The following is a 19,320-nucleotide window of genomic DNA, read 5'->3' on the forward strand; positions in this document are numbered from 1 at the left end:
CTACATCTAGTTAGGAGAGACTGTGACTTCTATTCATTCATTTACGTGATGTAGGCATCACTGGCTAGGCCAGCATTTATTGTCCATCCCTAGCTGCCCTTCAGAAGGTGGTGGTGAGCTGCCTTCCTGAACCGCTGTAGTCCCTGAGGTGTAAGTACACCCACAGTGAGCTCAGGGAGGGATACAAGTGGGAACAAAAGGTTGCAAAGGGCCATTGATAAAAAGTGAGTGAACAAATAGAGTTCAGTGTGGATCTAAGAGAAGTTCAGAGTATTCTAAATGGGGTGAGGATAGGAATTGTGGAGGAGCCAAACAGGCTTCCAAGTGTAGACAACACTAAAAACTAATAGACAGATACAAAAAATAATTTAAAAGGCTAAAGGAATGTTGGTCTTCATCTTAAGGGGTTCTGAAGTTGTATTACAGTTGTACAGAGCAAATGCTTAGACCCCCAATTAGAGTACTGCATTCAGTATTGTTATCACACCTCGGGAAGGATATATTGGCCTTGAAGGGGTTGTAGCATGAATTCACCAGAATGACAGAGAGGCTAGAGTTATATTTGATGAATAGATTGTATCAACTAAGATTGTACTCTCTTTAACACGGTAGATTAAGGAATAATTAACTGCAGTGTTTAAGATGATGACAGATTAGACAGAGATAAATTATTTCCTCTGATGGGGAGGGGGTGGAGAATCCAGAACAAGAACACATGACCTTAAATTTAAAATATAAAGCCATTAAGGAGTGAAGTTTGGAAGCAGTTCTTTGCAAAAAGGTTGGTGGAAGTCTGGACTCTGCCTCACTTTTGAGGCTGGGGAGTCAATTGACAATTTCAAAACTGAGACTGATAAAATTATTGAGAAGCAATGATTGTCAAGATTACAGAATCAAAGCAGCAGATGGGACGCAGACACAGCTGTGATCTAATTGAATGCCAGGCACTCGAGGGGCTGAATGGCCTACTAGAATCATAGAATCCCTACAGTGCAGAAGGAGGCCATTCAGCCCATCAAACTTGCACTGACAACAATCCCACCCAGTCCTGTAACCCCATGTATTTACCCTTCTAATTCCCCTGACACTTAGGGTCAATTTAGCATGGCCCAACCACCTAACCTGCACACCTTGTGCCTAGGTTTCTAACATGCTCTAACGCAAGACTATTATTTCAAAACTAGCATTGAAAAGAAACCCAACAAAAAGTGTGTCCTATTGGTTCGAGCTGGAATGATAGCTACAAAAAAATCAGTTTGGATGGTTTAAAATTAATACAGGGTTGAGAGGTACTATGGTCTATGCACTTGATAAAGACTACATGCACTGTGGTGATACACATTTATGTGCGATGAGGACTTTTGCCAAGTGACAGTTCATTGAAGCAGCTATCCTGTACTATCAGGTGAAGGTGCTTTATTGGGCAACCCTTGATAAGAAGATTATTGTTGAAAACTATGCTTAGAGCTGTTTTTTCCAACTGTGAAGCACAAGGCATAAATGCAGTGAAAGCTCCCGTACATCCAGCTACCTTCTGTAAATAAATAATTAATAGAACCAATCATTCAAGAACTGGGGAATATCAACAGCAGCCAATTTTTCATCCCAATGACAGTGTATCCTCAGAGAGATATTAGGTTAGACATTAGATGGGAATGATGAAAGAGTGACAAGTCTGACTTCTGACATGTAAGTGTGCCAGACGGGGTCCAGCACTTGAGATTGGAATCAGTTAAAGTAGGACATGGGATTTAAAGCTTATCAGTACCTGAATGAGCTACTCCACATACTTGTTGGACAGGATCAGCAAACAGTAGAGGAATGCAGTCTGCTCCTGGCGCTGCTATGGTAATGCCTTTCCAATTTGTCACAATTCCATCATAGTATTCAGGCTCCGGATTCCCCAAAGTCCAGACAGTGTTTCCATGGTTTACCTATTACCAAGTGAGTAAAGGTAATAAATACACTGTAAGTAACAGCTCACAGTACGTTTACAACACCAAACTTCAAACAACAGTCTGGTGCAGCTGTTGAGATTTCAGTTGGATCTCAAAATATATATTTACATTGAAGAGTGACTATCACAGTTACAATGCCCCAGTGATGGGGAAACAGCCGATTTAACTTCAATATAATGGTACAAATCACTTACTGGGTCCTTCTGATATTATGTAGATTAATTATTTTACTCACACCTGTGAAAAAGTGATTATTTGTTTCAGTGAGGCTGACAGTGCCTGATCTGCATGGGCATTCAAACCAGAGAAACTGGTCGAGCTCTTTATTTTAGGCAACATTGGTGTACAGACGCCATTTTAATTCCAGGTCGTTAGATTAGTTTGGAATAGTCAAGAATAGCTGACCACCAACCAGTCAATGAAGTACATTTTGAAGTTTAGTCACAAACGGATGTGATTATACACATTGGTGAAAATGATGTAGGTAGGAAGAGCAGGGGGGTCATACGAGAGAAATTCAGGGAGTTGGGTGCTAGGCTAAAAAGTAAGGCCTCCAGGGTAGCAATCTCTGGACTGCTCCCGGTGTCTAGTGCAAGTGAGGCTCGGAACAGGGAGATTCTACAGTTGAACGCATGGCTAAAGGACTGGTGCAAGAGGGAGGGTTTTAAATTCATAGATAACTGGGAAATCTTCAAGTCAGGATGGCAACTGTACAGAAAGGATGGGTTACACCTTAACTGGAAGGGAGCAAATATCCTGGCTGGGAGTTTTGCTAGGATGTTTCGGCAGGATTTAAACTAGTGTGGCAGTGGGGTGGGGAACAAAACAGTAGGTCCGTAAATACTGAGGCTGGGGTTGAGCTGGGGGCCAGGGCAAGGCTAGCTAAGAAGAGGAGCACTCTGGAAGAGGATGACCTGAGTGGGCCTGGAGGTCTGGAGTGCATCTGCTTCAATGCGAGGAGCGTAACGGGTAAAACAGACGAACTTAGGGCCTTAATGCTTATGCGGAATTTGGATGTGGTTGCGGTGACGGAAACTTGGTTAAAAGGACAGGACTGGCAGCTGAATATTCCGGGGTATAAGAGTTTTAGGCGAGACAGAGGAGGAGCTAAAAAAGGTGGGGGAGTAGCAATATTAGTTAAGGAGCATATTACCGCAGTGCAGAGGGTAGACAACTTAGAGGGGTCATGTACTGAGTCGCTGTGGGTGGAACTCAGAAACAGGAAGGGTGCAGTCACTATGCTGGGGGTGTACTACAGACCACCCAACAGCCCACGGGAAGTGGAGGAGTGGATATGTCAGGAGATTCTGGATAGGTGCAGAAAACATAGGGTTGTTGTAGTGGGGGACTTTAATTTCCCTGGCACAGACTGGAAAGTGCTTAGAGCTGGGGGTCCGGACAGGGAGGAATTTGTAAAATGCGTACTGGAAGGTTCTTTGGAACAGTATGTAGATAGCCCGACTAGAGAGGGGGCTATACTGGACCTAGTTCTGGGAAATGAGCCCGGTCAGGTCGTCAAAGTTTCGGTAGGGGAACATGTGGCAAATAGTGACCACAACTCTGTTAACTTTAGGATAGTAATGGACAAGGATGAGTGCTGTCCTACGGGCAGGGTGCTAAAGTGGGGGAAGGCTAACTATAGCCGGATTAGGCAGGAATTGGTGGATGTTGATTGGGAGAGGATGTTTGAGGGTAAGTCCGCGTCTGGCATGTGGGAGTCTTTTAAGGAATTATTGATAAGGCTGCAGGATAGGCATGTGCCTGTAAAAAGGAAAGGTAGGATTCGAGAGCCGTGGATAACCAGGGAAATTGAGGATCTGATTAAAATGAAAAGGGAGGTGTACATTGAGTCCAGGCAACAGAAAACAGATGGAGCTCTGGAGGAATACAGAGAGAGTAGGAAAGAACTCAAACGGGGAGTTAGAAGGGCAAAAAGAGGTCACGAGATGTTCTTGGCAGGCAGGATTAAGGAGAATCCTAAGGCATTCTATTTATACGTTAAGAACAAAAGAGTTGTCAGGGAGAAAATCGGACCTCTCAGGGACAAAGGAGGGGAATTATGCTTAGAACCCAAGGGAATAGGGGAGATCCTAAATGAATACTTTGCATCGGTATTCACGAAGGAGAGGGGCGTGTTAACCGGGAGTGTCTCGGAGGGAGGTGTTGACCCGTTAGAGAAAATCTCCATTACAAGAGAGGAAGTGTTAGGTTTTTTAGGGAACATTAAAACTGACAAAGCCCCAGGGCCTGATGGCATCTATCCTCGACTGCTCAGGGAGACGAGAGATGAAATTGCTGGGCCTCTGACGGAAATCTTTGTCGCTTCTTTGGACACGGGTGAGGTCCCTGAGGATTGGAGGATAGCGAATGTGGTCCCGTTGTTTAAGAAGGGTAGCAGGGATAACCCAGGAAATTATAGGCCGATGAGCTTGACGTCCGTGATAGGGAAGTTGTTGGAGAGGATTCTTAGACAGGATGTATGTGCATTTAGAACGGAACAATCTCATTAGTGACACACAGCATGGTTTTGTAAGAGGGAGGTCGTGCCTTACAAATTTGGTGGAGTTTTTTGAGGAAGTGACAAAAACGGTTGATGAAGGAAGGGCCGTGGATGTCGTCTATATGGATTTCAGTAAGGCATTTGACAAAGTCCCACATGGCAGGTTGGTTAAGAAGGTTAAGGCTCATGGGATACAAGGAGAAGTGGCTAGATGGATGGAGAACTGGCTTGGCCATAGGAGACAGAGGGTAGTGGTCGAAGGGTCTTTTTCCGGCTGGAGGTCTGTGACCAGTGGTGTTCCGCAGGGCTCTGTAGTGGGACCTCTGCTATTTGTGATATATATAAATCATTTGGAAGAAGGTGTAACTGGTGTAATCAGCAAGTTTGCGGATGACACGAAGATGGCTGGACTTGCGGATAGCGAAGAGCATTGTCGGGCAATACAGCAGGATATAGATAGGCTGGAAAATTGGGCGGAGAGGTGGCAGATGGAGTTTAATCCGGATAAATGCGAAGTGATGCATTTTGGAAGAAATAATGTAGGGAGGAGTTATACAATAAATGGCAGAGTCATCAGGAGTATAGAAACACAGAGGGACCTAGGTGTGCAAGTCCACAAATCCTTGAAGGTGGCAACACAGGTGGAGAAGGTGGTGAAGAAGGCATATGGTATGCTTGCCTTTATAGGATGGGGTATAGAGTATAAAAGCTGGAGTCTGATGATGCAGCTGTATAGAACGCTGGTTAGGCCACATTTGGAGTACTGCGTCCAGTTCTGGTCGCCGCACTACCAGAAGGACGTGGAGGCATTAGAGAGAGTGCAGAGAAGGTTTACCAGGATGTTGCCTGGTATGGAGGGTCCTAGCTATGAGGAGAGATTGGGTAAACTGGGCTTGTTCTCCCTGGAAAGACGGAGAATGAGGGGAGATCTAATAGAGGTGTACAAGATTATGAAGGGGATAGATAGGGTGAACGGTGGGAAGCTTTTTCCCAGATCAGAAGTGACGTTCACGAGGGGTCATGGGCTCAAGGTGAGAGGGGCGAAGTATAACTCAGATATTAGAGGGATGTTTTTTACACAGAGGGTGGTGGGGGCCTGGAATGCGCTGCCAAGTAGGGTGGTGGAGGCAGGCACGCTGACATCGTTTAAGACTTACCTGGATAGTCACATGAGCAGCCTGGGAATGGAGGGATACAAACGATTGGTCTAGTTGGACCAAGGGCGGCACGGTAGCACAGTGGTTAGCACTGCTGCTTCACAGCTCCAGGGACCCGGGTTCGATTCCCGGCTTGGGTCACTGTCTGTGTGGAGTTTGCACATTCTCCTCGTTCCTGCGTGGGTTTCCTCCGGGTGCTCCGGTTTCCTCCCACAGTCCAAAGATGTGCAGGTTAGGTTGATTGGCCAAGCTAAACAAATTGCCTTTAGTGTCCTGGGATGCGTAGGTTAGAGGGATTAGTGGGTAAATATGTAGGTATATGGGGGTAGGGCCTGGGTGGGATTGTGTTCGGTGCAGACTTGATGGGCTGAATGGCCTCTTTCTGCGCTGTAGGGTTTCTAAGGCTTGGAGGGCCGAAGGGCCTGTTTCCTATGCTGTACTGTTCTTTGTTCTTTAGTCATTGTTATAATGTAGGAAATGTGGGAGCTAATTTGTGCACAGCAAATTTGCACAAACAGCAATGTGATAATGACCAGATAATCTGTTTTTTTGTGATGCTGATTGAGGGACAAAAATTGGCCAGGACCCCAGGGAGCACTCCCCTGCTCATCTTCAAAATAGTCCCATGGGGGATCTTTTATATCCACCTGAAACAGCAGATGGGGCCTAGGTTTAAAGTCTCCTAAAGGCTGCACCTCTGAAAGGATAGCACTCCCTCAATACCGGTGTAGATGGATGTGCACCGGGCCTTGGTTTTGACTCAGAGTCAAGACTGCTACCAACTGAGCCACAATGACGTGGCAGTACCTTAAAGCTGGACAGAGTAGGCGTATTTTTTCTGGTTTTAAGTGATATCTGCAGGCTGGTCCCTCATCTCAGCTGTTCCCGCCCTAACTCAAACTTTAGCAGGGTGCAACTGGTAAAGTTCCAATCGGCAAATCGCGTCAAGACACTAGATTGGTGCCCTGAATTATTGTGATGAGGCCCAAGGACTAATTTAGTTTGGTCCTCAAGCTGTGTTGTTGTATGTTGTCAGAATTGTGCCGGGTATCCGGCACGCGCAAATTTAGACCCCCCCCCCCCCCCCCCCCAATGCGTTTTAGGCACTGTATATTCTTGAAATTCCAAAAATAGTGATCAGCATAAACCATTTTTGTTTAAGGGAGCTATCATGCTATGAAGCATGTAATTCTAGCTTCTTGCATGTCACCAAATTCTCTCCCTCAGCCTCTTTTCTCCTTTAAAAAGACACTGTATACCTACTCCTTTGGCCAAGCTTTTGGATACGTGTCCTGTGGCTTTGTGTCAAATTATGTTTGGTGACATTCTTGTGAAGTATGTTGGGATGTTTTACTACATTTAATGTCATTATATGAATACAAGTTGCTGTCCTTGCACATCCATTACCACCAGGAGTGTCTGAAGAATCACCCAGATTGGGAACATTGTCCCAATGAAGTCAGTGGAAAATTAGTTGGGGTGTATAATCTGTTATTGCTGATTTTCCACCCCCACTGCAGCTGAACATCTCCACTGTGCTTGAACATTTTTCCTCTTCATTAAATATTATGAGACTCCACTGCTTGATAACTTTCACAACAGTAATTGTCAAATGCAAATATGAAAGTTTCACCTTTGCGAGGTAGAAGGTTTTTGGGTCAAATCCTGCACTTGCACTCAACCGACGGATGTTCTCTGTAACCACGGCCTTTGGGTCTCTACGTTTTCTGCTACTGAAGAGGTTTAAGGAATTGAGGCCTGGTAAATAGGATATACCACCTGTTCTGGTAGTAAAGCCATGAAGAAACAAATCTGTTGAATTAAAACAAGCTTTAGAAGTAAGATATATATGCCTGAACATAGTCATCACTTTAAAACTTAAGATTTGGGGGACTTGTGTGTGGCCAACTGGCAAATTATTGTTGCCCCCTGTCCTAGATAAGGAGCATCAAGGCCTGAATCTCAGCACATGCAAATTTTGATTCTATGCCAGCATCTGAGATTAATGCAGTGTTGGTATGTGAGTTGGTGGTTGTGTGTCTGATAGAGAGATGGTGCTGTGTCTGTTTCATTAACTGTCTTGCGTGAGCTCATTAATGTGAGCTTGCACACGCCAGTGGGAGAGAGACTGCAGCAGGAGTGAGATTCAGCCAGAGTGAGGGTATCGGAAATTTGGAGCTGAGTGGGAATTCAGTGCTGAGGGGAATTGGTGCTTATCTTCAGGAGGAGTGGAGAGGTGGAGCTGCAAGGGAGACTTGAGGGCAAGTGAGAGGTAGAAAGAAATTGAACCGTGACATCACAGCCAGCAGGTAAGTGATTGGCAACTAGTTTTTTTCCCCTTTTTTTCTCTCTTGCATTGTAGTTGTTGTTATAAGTGAAGGGTTAAGTCATGGCAGGAGATCCCAGACCCGTGTCATGCTCCTCCTGTGTGAAGTGGGAATTCAGGGACCCTTCCGGTGTCCCTGGCCCCCTCCACATGCAAGAAGTGTGTCCAACTGCAGCTCCTGTTAGACTGCTTGATGGCTCTGAGTTGCGGATGGATTCACTTTGGATCATCCACAATGTGGAGGAAGACGTGGATAGTATGTTTAGTGAGTTGGTCACATCACAGATAAATATTACTGAGGGAGATAGGGAATGGGTGACCACCAGACAGAGGAAGAGCAGGAAGGCAGTGCAGGGGTCCCCTGTGGTCATCTCCCTCTAAAACAGATAAACCATTTTGGATACTGTTGGGGGAGATGGCTCACCAGGGCAAAGTGGCAGCAGCCAGGTTCATGGCACTGTGGCTGACTCTGCTGCACAGGAGGGCAGGAAAAAGAGTAAGAAGTTTAACAACACCAGGTTAAAGTCCAACAGGTTTATTTGGTAGCAAAAGCCACACAAGCTTTCGGAGCTCTAAGCCCCTTCTTCAGGTGAGTGGGAATTCTGTTCACAAACAGAGCTTATAAAGACACAGACTCAATTTACATGAATAATGGTTGGAATGCGAATACTTACAACTAATCAAGTCTTTAAGAAACAAAACAATGTGAATGGAGAGAGCATCAAGACAGGCTAAAAAGATGTGTATTGTCTCCAGACAAGATAGCCAGTGAAACTCTGCAGGTCCACGCAACTGTGGGAGTTACAAATAGTGTGACATGAACCCAATATCCCGGTTGAGGCCGTCCTCGTGTGTGCGGAACTTGGCTATCAGTTTCTGCTCAGCGACTCTGCGCTGTCGTGTGTCGCGAAGGCCGCCTTGGAGAACGCTTACCCGAATATCAGAGGCCGAATGCCCGTGACCGCTGAAGTGCTCCCCAACAGGAAGAGAAGTCTTGCCTGGTGATTGTCGAGCGGTGTTCATTCATCCGTTGTCGCAGCGTCTGCATAGTTTCCCCAATGTACCATGCCTCGGGACATCCTTTCTTGCATCGTATCAGGTAGACAACGTTGGCCGAATTGCAAGAGTATGTACCGTGTCGCGGCCTTCGCGACACACGACAGCGCAGAGTCGCTGAGTAGAAACTGATAGCCAAGTTCCGCACACACGAGGACGGCCTCAACCGGGATATTGGGTTCATGTCACACTATTTGTAACTCCCACAGTTGCGTGGACCTGCAGAGTTTCACTGGCTATCTTGTCTGGAGACAACACACATCTTTTTAGCCTGTCTTGATGCTCTCTCCATTCACATTGTTTTGTTTCTTAAAGACTTGATTAGTTGTAAGTATTCGCATTCCAATCATTATTCATGTAAATTGAGTCTGTGTCTTTATAAGCTCTGTTTGTGAACAGAATTCCCACTCACCTGAAGAAGGGGCTTAGAGCTCCGAAAGCTTGTGTGGCTTTTGCTACCAAATAAACCTGTTGGACTTTAACCTGGTGTTGTTAAACTTCTTACTGTGTTTACCCCAGTCCAACGCGGGCATCTCCACATCAGGAAAAAGAGTGGCAGAGCTATAGTGATAGGGGATTCAATTGTAAGAGGAATAGACAGGTGTTTCTGTGGACGCAAACATGACTCCAGGATGGTATGTTGCCTGCATGGTGCAAGGGTCAAGAATGTCTTGGAGCGGCTGCAGGGCATTCTGGAGGGGAGGATGAACAGCCAGCTGTCATGGTGCATATAGGCACCATAGATACAGGTAAAAAGCGAGATGAGGTCCTACAAGCTGAATTTAAGGAGTTAAACTATAAAGTCGGACCTCAAAAGGTCCTCAGGATTGCCACCAGTGTTATGTGCTAGTCAGAGTAGGAATGTCAGGATAGCTAAGATGAATATGTGGCTTGAGGGATGGTGCAAGAGGGAGGGATTCAAATTCCAGGGACACTGGAACCGGTTCTGGGGGAGGTGAGACCAGTACAAATTGGATGGTCTGCACCTGAGCAGGACTGGAACCAATGTCCTGGGGGAGTGTTTGCTCGCGCTGTTGGGGAGAGTTTAAACTAATGTGGCAGGGGGGTGGGAGCCGATGCAGGAAGTCGGAGGGAAATAAAGTGGAGACAGAAACAAAAGGCAATAAGGGGAAAAGTGGAAGGCAGACAAACCAAAGACAAAAAATCAAGAAGGGCCACAGTACAGAATACAGAGACAGTGGAGAACTCAGTGAATGGGTCCAGTAAGGCTAACAGAAATAAAACCCAGGAAGAGTGTGCAAAACATGACAGATGGTCTGAGGTGTGTTTGCTTTAACGCGAGGAGTATGGCAGGTAAGGCGGATGAACTTAAAGCTTGGACTATTACATGGAACTATGATGTTGTGGCAATTATGGAGACTTGGATGAAAGAAGGACAGGACTGGCAGCTTAGCATTGCAGGATTTAGATGCTTCAGGCGAGATAGAGAAGGTGACAAAAGAGATGGGGGTGTTGCTTTACAGATTAGGGAGAATGTCACAGCTACACAGATGGAGGACACCTTGATGGGATCATGCAGGGAGGCCATTGGGTAGAACTCAGGAACAGGAACGGTGCAATCACACTGTTGGGGTTGTACTACAGACCTCCCAACAGCCAGTATGAAGTGGAGGAACTGATATGTCAGCAGATTATGGGAAGATGTAAAAACAACAGGGTTGTTGTGATGGATGATTTTAACTTCCTCAACATAGACTAGGGTTCCTTTCATGCCAGGGGCTTGGATGGGGCAGGGTTTGTTCAGTGTGTCCAGGAGAGCTTCTTGAGACAATATGTAGATAGTCCAACTCAGAAAGGGGCTATCTTAGACCTGGTTCTGGGAAGCGAGCCTGGACAGGTGATTGATGTCTCAGTGGGGGACCATTTTGGGAATAGTGATCACAATTATATAAGTTTCAAGATACTTCTAGAAAAAGATAGAAGTAGTCCCAGAGTGAAAGTACTAAACTAGGGGAAAGTTAACTACGACAGTATCAGGCAGGAGCTAGGGAATGTAGATTGTGGCAGCAGTTTGAGGGTGAATCCACATCCAATACGTGGGAGTCTTTTAAAAGTCAGTTGTTAACAATTCAGGATGAGGATGTCCCTGTAAAAATTAAGGACAAAGATGGCAAGATTCAGGAACCCTGGGTAACAAGAGAGATTGTAAGCTTAGTGAAAAAGAAAAAGGAGGCATACATAAAATTTCAGGAAATTGAAAATGGCTCGAGGAATACAAAGATAGCAGGAAAGAGCTTAAACAGGGACTTACAAGGTCAAAAAAGGGCCATGAAATATTCTTGGCAGGCAGAATTAAGGAGAATCCCAAGACTTTAAGGAAGAAGAGGGTAGCTAAGGAAAGGGTAGGTCCACTTAAGGATAGTGGAGGGAATTTGTGTGTGGAACTAGATGAGGTGGGCGAGGTCTGCAGTATTCACAAAAGGAGAAGGATGTGGTGAATGTAGAAAGGAGGATGTTGATATTCCAGGACATGTTGAGATAAAAAGGGAGGTGGTATTGGAGGTTTTGAAAAACACTAAGGTGGACAAGTCCCCAGGGCCAGATAGGGTCTATCGCAGAATATTGAGAGAGGCGAGGGAAGAAATTGCTGAGGCCTTGGCCAAGATCTTTGTATCCTCTTTAGCCATGGGCAAGGTACCAGAGCATTGGAAAGTAGCTAACATTGTTCCTCTGTTTAAGAAGAGACAATCCAGGAAATTACAGGCCTGTGAGCCTTATATCAGTGGTGGGGAAATCATTGGAAAAGATTCTCAGGGACAGGATGTACTCACATCTGGAAGAGAATAGGCTTATTAGCAATAGGCAGCATTGTTTTGTGAAGGGGGGGTCGTGTCTCACAAACTTGATTGAACTATTTGAGGGAGTGACAAGAACAATTGACCAGGGCAGGGCAGTGGATGTTGTATACATGGACTTTAAGGTTCCTCATGGCAAGCTGATACAGAAGGTGAAATCATATGGGATCCGAGGTGAGCTGTTAAGATGGATATAAAACTGGCTTGGGCATAACTGGAGGTCTGGAATAAGCGGTGTTTCACAAGAATCAGTGCTGGGGCCTCTGTTGTTTATAATATATATAAATGATTTGGAGGAAAATGTATGTGGTCTGATTAATAAATTTGCAGATGATACAAAAATTGGGGGAGTAGCACATAGTGAGGAGGATTGTTAGAGGATCCAGCAGGATATAAATTGGCTGGAGACCTGGGCCGATGGAATTTAACCTGGACAAACGTGAGGTGATGCGATTTGGAAGATCTACTGCAAAAGTATACAGTAAATGGTCGAGCCCTTAGAAATATTAGCATACAGAGGGATCTAGATATGCAGATCCACAGTTCCCCAAAGGTGGCAACTCAGGTGGACAAGGTGGTCAAGAAAGGCATATGGCATGCATCGGTCGGGATGTTGAGTATAGGAAATGGAAAATCATGTTGCAGCTGTATAAGACTTTGGTTAGGCCATATTTGGAGTATTGTGTACAATTCTGGTCGCTACATTACTGGAAGGATGTTGATGCATTGGAAAGAGTGCAGAAGAGATTTACCAGGATGTTACCTGGTTTGGAGGATATGGACTATGAAGAAAGGTTGAACAAAACTTGGATTGTTTTCACTGGAGCATCGGAGGATGGGGGGGGGGGGAACCTGATAGAGGTTTACAAGATGATGACAGGCTTGGATAAAGTGGATAATCAGAGTCTTTTTCCCAGGGTTGCAGGGTCAATTATTCGGGAGCAAAGGTTGAAAGTGAGAGAGGGAAAGTTTTTAAAAAATGTAAGAGGCAGGCTTTTCACACAGAGGGTGGTGAATGCTTGGAATGCACTGCCGGAGGGAAGTGGAAGCAGATTCTATAACAATGTTCAAGAGGCATCTGGATAGATACATGAATAGGCAGGGATATGGACCACGTAGAGGCAAGAAAATATTAGATTAGTGAGGCATCTGTTTTGGTACAGACTTGGTGGGCTGGAGGGCCTATTCCTGTGCTGTACTGTTCTTTGTCTTCTTTATGTTCGTCCACTGCTCGGTCAGATTGCATCTAAAAGGAGAAAGGCACAGGTTGTGGTGTTGGAAGGGAAAATGGAACAGGCACGTGCTGGACACTATCTGCATCTTGTAAATCAGAAGAGTGTGTGGGATGAAGGGATGAGAGAAGAGAATTAGGCTTGAGGGTACGGTCATATTGGATTTCAGGGTTTCAGCCCTGCTGTTGGCCAAAGCCTCAGCTATGGGCATCCCAAGAACAGCCTGTGCCATTTTCTCCTTTGGAGTAAGGACATGCAGCAGTGCTTGTACCCATCTGGTTAGCTTCCACTGAGAAACAGGGATGTGCCCTGCAAGAGAGAGGGAACTGTGAGTGAGTGTTGTAGACTCTGTTTGGTTGATGTGGCTGTCATGGTAAAATAGCTGGCAATATGTGCAACTTATGAGATATGGATGTAAGGCTTGCAACAGTGTTAAGTGTGTGAGGTGAAGTATATGAATGTTAGGTATCCCTGAGTCCTGGATTAATAAAGATTGTTGATGGGCAAGTGATGGGGTCTGAGCAGTGTTTGAAGTGGTGCAGTTGGTAGGACATGACATTTGAAGATCCATTTACTGATCTTGACAACCTGTGCAAGATCATTAAACTGTTCAGGTTCTCTGGGTTAGACCACTGGCATTGAGCTCCATTGCTAACTTGTCCTATTTCCTTCTGACCATGGGTGTGAAGAGCATTCTTCACCTTGCAGGTGTGTATCCTCCTTTGAACCTCCTCCATCCTGATATCTAGATTGCCCCATAAGAGGCAATATTTGGTCTACATTTACTTTATCAATCCCTTTAAAAATTTTATATACCTCGATCAGATGCCCTCATCCTTCTAAACTCCAGTGAGTATAAGCCCAAACTGTTTAATCTCTCCAACCCTTTCATCCCCGGAATCAATCTGGTGAACCTCCTCTGAACTGCCTCCAATGCCACCATATCCTTCATCAAATAAGGAGACCAACACTGGAAACAATACTCCAGATGTGTTCTCACCAACACCTTATACAATTGCAACAACACTTCTCTAATTTTACACTCCAGTTCCTTTGCAATAAATGCCAACATCTCATTTGCCTTTTTTATTACATGCTGCACTGCATACCGACTTTCTGGAGTTCATGAACAGAGACACCCAGATCCCTCTGCCCAGATGCATTTTGAATCTGCTTTCTATTTAGGTAATAATTTGCCTTTCTATTTTTCTGCCAAAATAGATAACCTCACACTTATCCACATTAAACTTATCCACATTAAACTCCATCTGAGAAATTTTGGCCCATTCTCCAAGCCTATCTATATCTGCCTGTAAAATCTTTATATCCTCTTCACTGCCTGCTTTCCCACCTATTTTAGTATCAAATTTTGCTATGTTACACTCTCACTGCTTGCAAATCATTTATATAGATTGGAAACAGTTGAAGTCCAAGGACTGACCCCTGCGGCACCATACTAATTACATTGTCAGCCAGTGAAGGACCCATTTATCCCAACCCTCTGCTTTTTGTCAGTCAGCCAATCCTCAAACCAATCTAGTACTCTATCCCCAATCCCCTGCGATCTCACCTTCTGGATCAGTTTTTTATGTGGCACCTTCCGGAAACGCCTTCTGGAAGTCCAGCTATACCACATCCACAGGTTCCCACTATTCACCTTGCTGGTTCTGTCCTCAAAGAATTCAAGCAAGTTTGTCAAGCACGACTTACCTTTCACTTCATCTGAACACTACATTTGAATGTGAAACACCAGGTGGGTGAAGGGGTGTGGTTTAGGGAGGAACATTAATTCTTGCCAATTGGTGAGAATGAAGTAAATGATGCTCCATTTCTGCAGGTTTTGGATTTTCCTGGTTTGGTAGTGGGTGAGGCACCAGCTGGATCCAAGCTTCATGAATAAATAAAATAAAACTAGGGTTCCATGATGTCAAAGCGAACCTGGTTACATTTTAAGAGCACCTCCAACATTAATTTAAAAACTTTCCTTGGATGGTCCAGGAATCGGAGCACCCAATGAATTAAAATATCCCAGGCTTCAAATTTAGGCCTTTAAATGTTACTCATTCACCCCTCCACCTCTACAAAGCCCTTTGGGGTTTATATCTAACCCCCGCTATCTTTTACATCCATTCACTTTATCAGTTAAATCTTCAGTACTCCACCTAAAAGGTGGTGAATTATTAATTTGAAGAAGATATTTGAATTAATTACCACACATCTCTTCATATATAAAACACAATTCCTCCATTGGAATCTGCCCCCTAGAAGCCACTTCCATGACCTAGAGGAAAGGATGGTGACCTGCTTTCCAGTCTGTTGCAAATTCACTATGTACAGTAAATTCCTGAGACATTCCCTCATTTCACCCTTTAATAAAGGGATAACCCAAAATACTACAGTATAGGCTTGAATTTAATCGCTCCTCCAGTCAGCAGGATTATCCGCTCACATTGAAGTCAATGGACTTTTGAAAGGCTAGTTGTATTTTACAGCTCCGCTCTGCCGCACCCCACCGCCCCCCCCCCGCACTGTTAACAGGATTGTAAAATTCCACCCATAGTGTTTGCCATACATAAAAATGGTAGATAGCCTGGCTGACTTTTCATATTCAGAATTTTGACGTTTATGAAAGTTTACCTGGGATCAGCAGAGACTTGAGAACTACAATCTCTCCCACATCTCCTTTGAGTTTGGCCAAGAATGTCCAGATGTCCTTCCAGATATCATTTGTTTGTTGGCTCAAGAGAGCATGTTCTTTCCTGGCAGGTACCGGCAACTGTAGCTTAACTTTTCCTTCACTCCCTATCACAAGGGTCTCAAATGTGAATTTATAAATTGCAGTAAAAAGCTGCTCGACATAGAGTTCCAGCGTGGCTTTCCTCTCTGTGGATACAATCGCCTTAATGATGCTGAGGCTCTGTTCGTCAATCTTCCGCTTGACAGTGTACAAAATACCAGCAAAACTGGGTTGTACCAAAACCTCAAGGTTTACTTTTGGCATTTCAGTGTGCTCTGATAATTGATACAAATAACTCTGGGTGTCATTATTTGCATTGTCTGTATTTTTCTGGCTGTACATAATGAAGACATATGGACACTCGACTAGATCGCAAGTACTTATTACGTCCAGAGTGCTGCAAAGCCAATTCTGCATGGAATCATGACGAACATCTGAAAAGTCTACCAGGATGACTTCAACCACCATCCTAGCTAAACACTCGGTTTCTTTTGATTCACTTTGTCTTAAACAGCCGAGAAATAAGCCTGGATTAGAGGGAAGGGTAAAGAATTTTAACTTACATCACTTACCAAGTGCTACTTTACAACATAATTAAATATTAAATGCAGCAATGCCATTTTCAGAAACGTACAAAAATTCAATTTACAAGTCTTTTTACATCTAAAAAATGGTGTTAAATTCTCTTTAATCTGAATAATTAATTTTAACACACTAAAATTTAAATGCCATTTTGCAATTTCAATGACATTGAGACTTCCACAGACACAGATCCTGAGGGGACTTGATAGGGTGGATGACGAGAGGATGGTTTTTCTTAGAATTCCTTCACAGGACACAATTTAAAATTAAGGGGTTTCCCATTTAAAATGGAGATGGAGAATTTTTTTTTCTCTAAGGGTCATTAGTCTGTGGAATTATTTTCCCCAGAGAAAAGTGGGGGCTGGGTGATTGTATATTTTTAAAGGCTGATTTGGATAGATTATTGACTAACAAAGGAGTGAAAAGTTATAGGGGGTGGGCAGAAAGGTAGAGTTGAGGCCACAATGAGATCAATCATCATTTTATCAAATGACAGGGCAGTCTCGAGGGGCCGAATGGCCCACTCCTCTTAATCTGTATGTTTGATGTACTTGATTAATTGGCTTTATTCAATTTGTAACTCATGTACTGTCCAGCAATGCTATGTAAATAAGCCACACTCTGAATCATGCAAGTTAATGCATGTTTCAGAATTGAATTTCAACAATTCATGACCCTGTGCCAGCTAACATTAATAAGATCCAAGGTGTAGAAGTTTCCTCAGGCAGTCTGATGAAATAGGCTATGTCCTGTGTCAACAAGACTCATTCCTCCTCTTGACAATGTTTGTGGCAGTGCTGAGAGTTGCTTGATTGAACAGCAGAGCTGGGACAACATGCTGAATGAAGCTGCCTTCAATGTGCTGGCCATCCAATGTCTCCAGCGTTGAAGGACGATTTATAAATATACTAATGTATGATCTGTCTCTGCACTCCTTAACCAAATTAAACTTTCATGTCTCTATAATTCTAATTAATCACCTAAGGGAACAGAATGTTTGTTCCTTTTAAAACAAAATCTAACATGCTGTCAAAACCTTGCAGTCACAATAAGATTTAATATTCTTGTGAATTGTCCCGGTGTGTGTAAGTTGAGAAACTTCGACAGCATGTCTCTTTTTTCAACGTTACTCAAATTCTGTACTACTAAGCGACCAAAATCTAATATATATTTAAAATATCTGATATGTTAATAATTTAAAGTGATCAGATACAGGCCTCATTCCAACGCCTCATACTTACGAGGAGCAATCGCCAGTTACGTTTGAACAGTCCGAGCGAAGAATGTAAGAAAAAATTAATGACAAAAGGTACTGAGCTCTGTTTTCACTTACTAAGGCTACAGTTTGTTCCGGGTAGGTTTATCTAATGCTAACGTTTTCCTCCTGCGTTTACCACATCGATACAGTTCACGTTTCAAACTTCCCTTGCAGGGAAATGTGGTTTTGTCTTTGTTAGGTTTCCGACAACTCCAGCCTATAATTCTGGAACTGTTGTCTGGCACTCTCTAGCTGAGTGTGACGGACATATTTCAACTTTCGTTCTGTGCTACCAGGATCAGCGGAAACCCCGTTTCCAATCAATCAATATTAAGTAGCTGAGGTGGAAAGAAGCCAGAGAGAAAAAAATGATTGGCAGCAAAGTTCTCCAATGACTCAATCTGCTTGTGCGTGTGACAAGCGTCCACATCCGCATTGCTGCAATGAGTAACTGCAGTGTGGTTACTGGACAGAGTTCCGGGCTAGGGCTGCTTGTGGAGAATGTGGAAATGTAAAGCTTTTCCCACAAGTACGGCAAAAGCAGATGCAGTGGATGTAAAAAAATAAAATGCTGGAAACACGCTAGTGTTTTTGTTTATGCAAGTCTGAAAAATAATTTTCTTTTGTCTTTAGGATATGATTTACTGCTGGAACCCCAATCGCTCACACGAAACTCTCCACTTAGCTCCATTATGCCGGTTTGGCCAATTTGTGGATGCATTTAAAGAGTCAGCACCAAACACTTTTTGCTTCACCAGTTACAATGTAAATAGGTCACAGATGTTGACTCTTATCTGCCGCACAGTCTGTTTTAACCCTTTTACGGTGGACAAATAACCACGAGTAAACGTCTTATTAGTACAACCAATATTTATTTAAACCCACACAACCAACAATAAGTTATCTAACAGAAAATACTAGAATTCAAGTCCAATACAAGACCTTAACGTGACTGGCAAGTACCCAAGCAGATATTGGCCTTTATCTGTGCGCTGGTCTCGGTAGTCGTATCCTTTGGTCTGGTACTCTGGCTCTGGTCTTCTTCTCGGGTGTGGTGGCTCTCCTCGTGCTGGTCGTCACTGACTATGGTCACCGTTGTTGTAGCTAGTTCATGGGGTCAGAGAGAGAGAACGAGAGAGAGAGCGAAAGAAAGAGAGCTTCTTCTGTTGTGCAGCAGCTTTTATCCCTCCTTGGTTTCGAGTCCTTTTTGGGCGGTCTCCTGATACCTGCCAATCAATCGGTCAGGGCTTGATCACCCTGATCGATAAGAGTCCAATCAGGTGCTGCCACACCGATCTCTGGGTGTGTACCCAATGATGTGGAGATGGTGGTGTTGGACTGGGTAAACACAGTAAGAAGTTTAACAACACTAGGTTAAAGTCACCTGAAGAAGGGGCTTGGAGCTCTGAAAGCTTGTGTGGCTTTTGCTACCAAATAAACCTGTTGGACTTTAACCTGGTGTTGTTAAACCTCTTACTGTGTGTACCCAACGGCCATGCCTATAGGTGCTGGAGGCACAGAGTTCACACCTTCCCCCCAAACAAGGGGCCATGGCTCCCTCATGTCTGGTACACAACCCAGGGTGACCAGAAAGTCTCTTTCATCCTGGAGATGAAACATATCCTGTGTATTCACTCATCTGGGTTGCAGCCTGTTTGTCTCTGTCTTTTAAACTGCAGCCTGTCATTTTAGTTCTTG

General features: G+C 44.2%; 1 protein-coding gene across 3 annotated transcripts in view; it reads right to left on the reverse strand.

The window, feature by feature from the left end:
• lacc1 (laccase (multicopper oxidoreductase) domain containing 1) overlaps nt 1-17,938 on the reverse strand; it is a 62,661-nt gene extending 44,723 nt beyond the window's left edge. The window contains exons 1-4 of one of the 3 annotated variants that reach the window (XM_078231952.1): nt 17,698-17,910; nt 15,683-16,309; nt 7,249-7,427; nt 1,769-1,934 (exon numbers count right to left, since the gene is read on the reverse strand). In XM_078231952.1, coding sequence (XP_078088078.1) covers nt 1,769-1,934; nt 7,249-7,427; nt 15,683-16,250 — 913 coding nt within the window. In that variant the 5' untranslated portion in view covers nt 16,251-16,309; nt 17,698-17,910. Of the gene's footprint in view, nt 1-1,768; nt 1,935-7,248; nt 7,428-15,682; nt 16,310-17,605 lie in introns of all 3 variants that reach the window. The other 2 variants (XM_078231950.1, XM_078231953.1) reach the window with 2 other exon arrangements.
• Nucleotides 17,939-19,320: the final 1,382 nt, after the last annotated feature.

Source organism: Mustelus asterias, chromosome 17 (assembly GCF_964213995.1).
Source record: "Mustelus asterias chromosome 17, sMusAst1.hap1.1, whole genome shotgun sequence".
Classification (NCBI taxonomy): domain Eukaryota; kingdom Metazoa; phylum Chordata; class Chondrichthyes; order Carcharhiniformes; family Triakidae; genus Mustelus; species Mustelus asterias.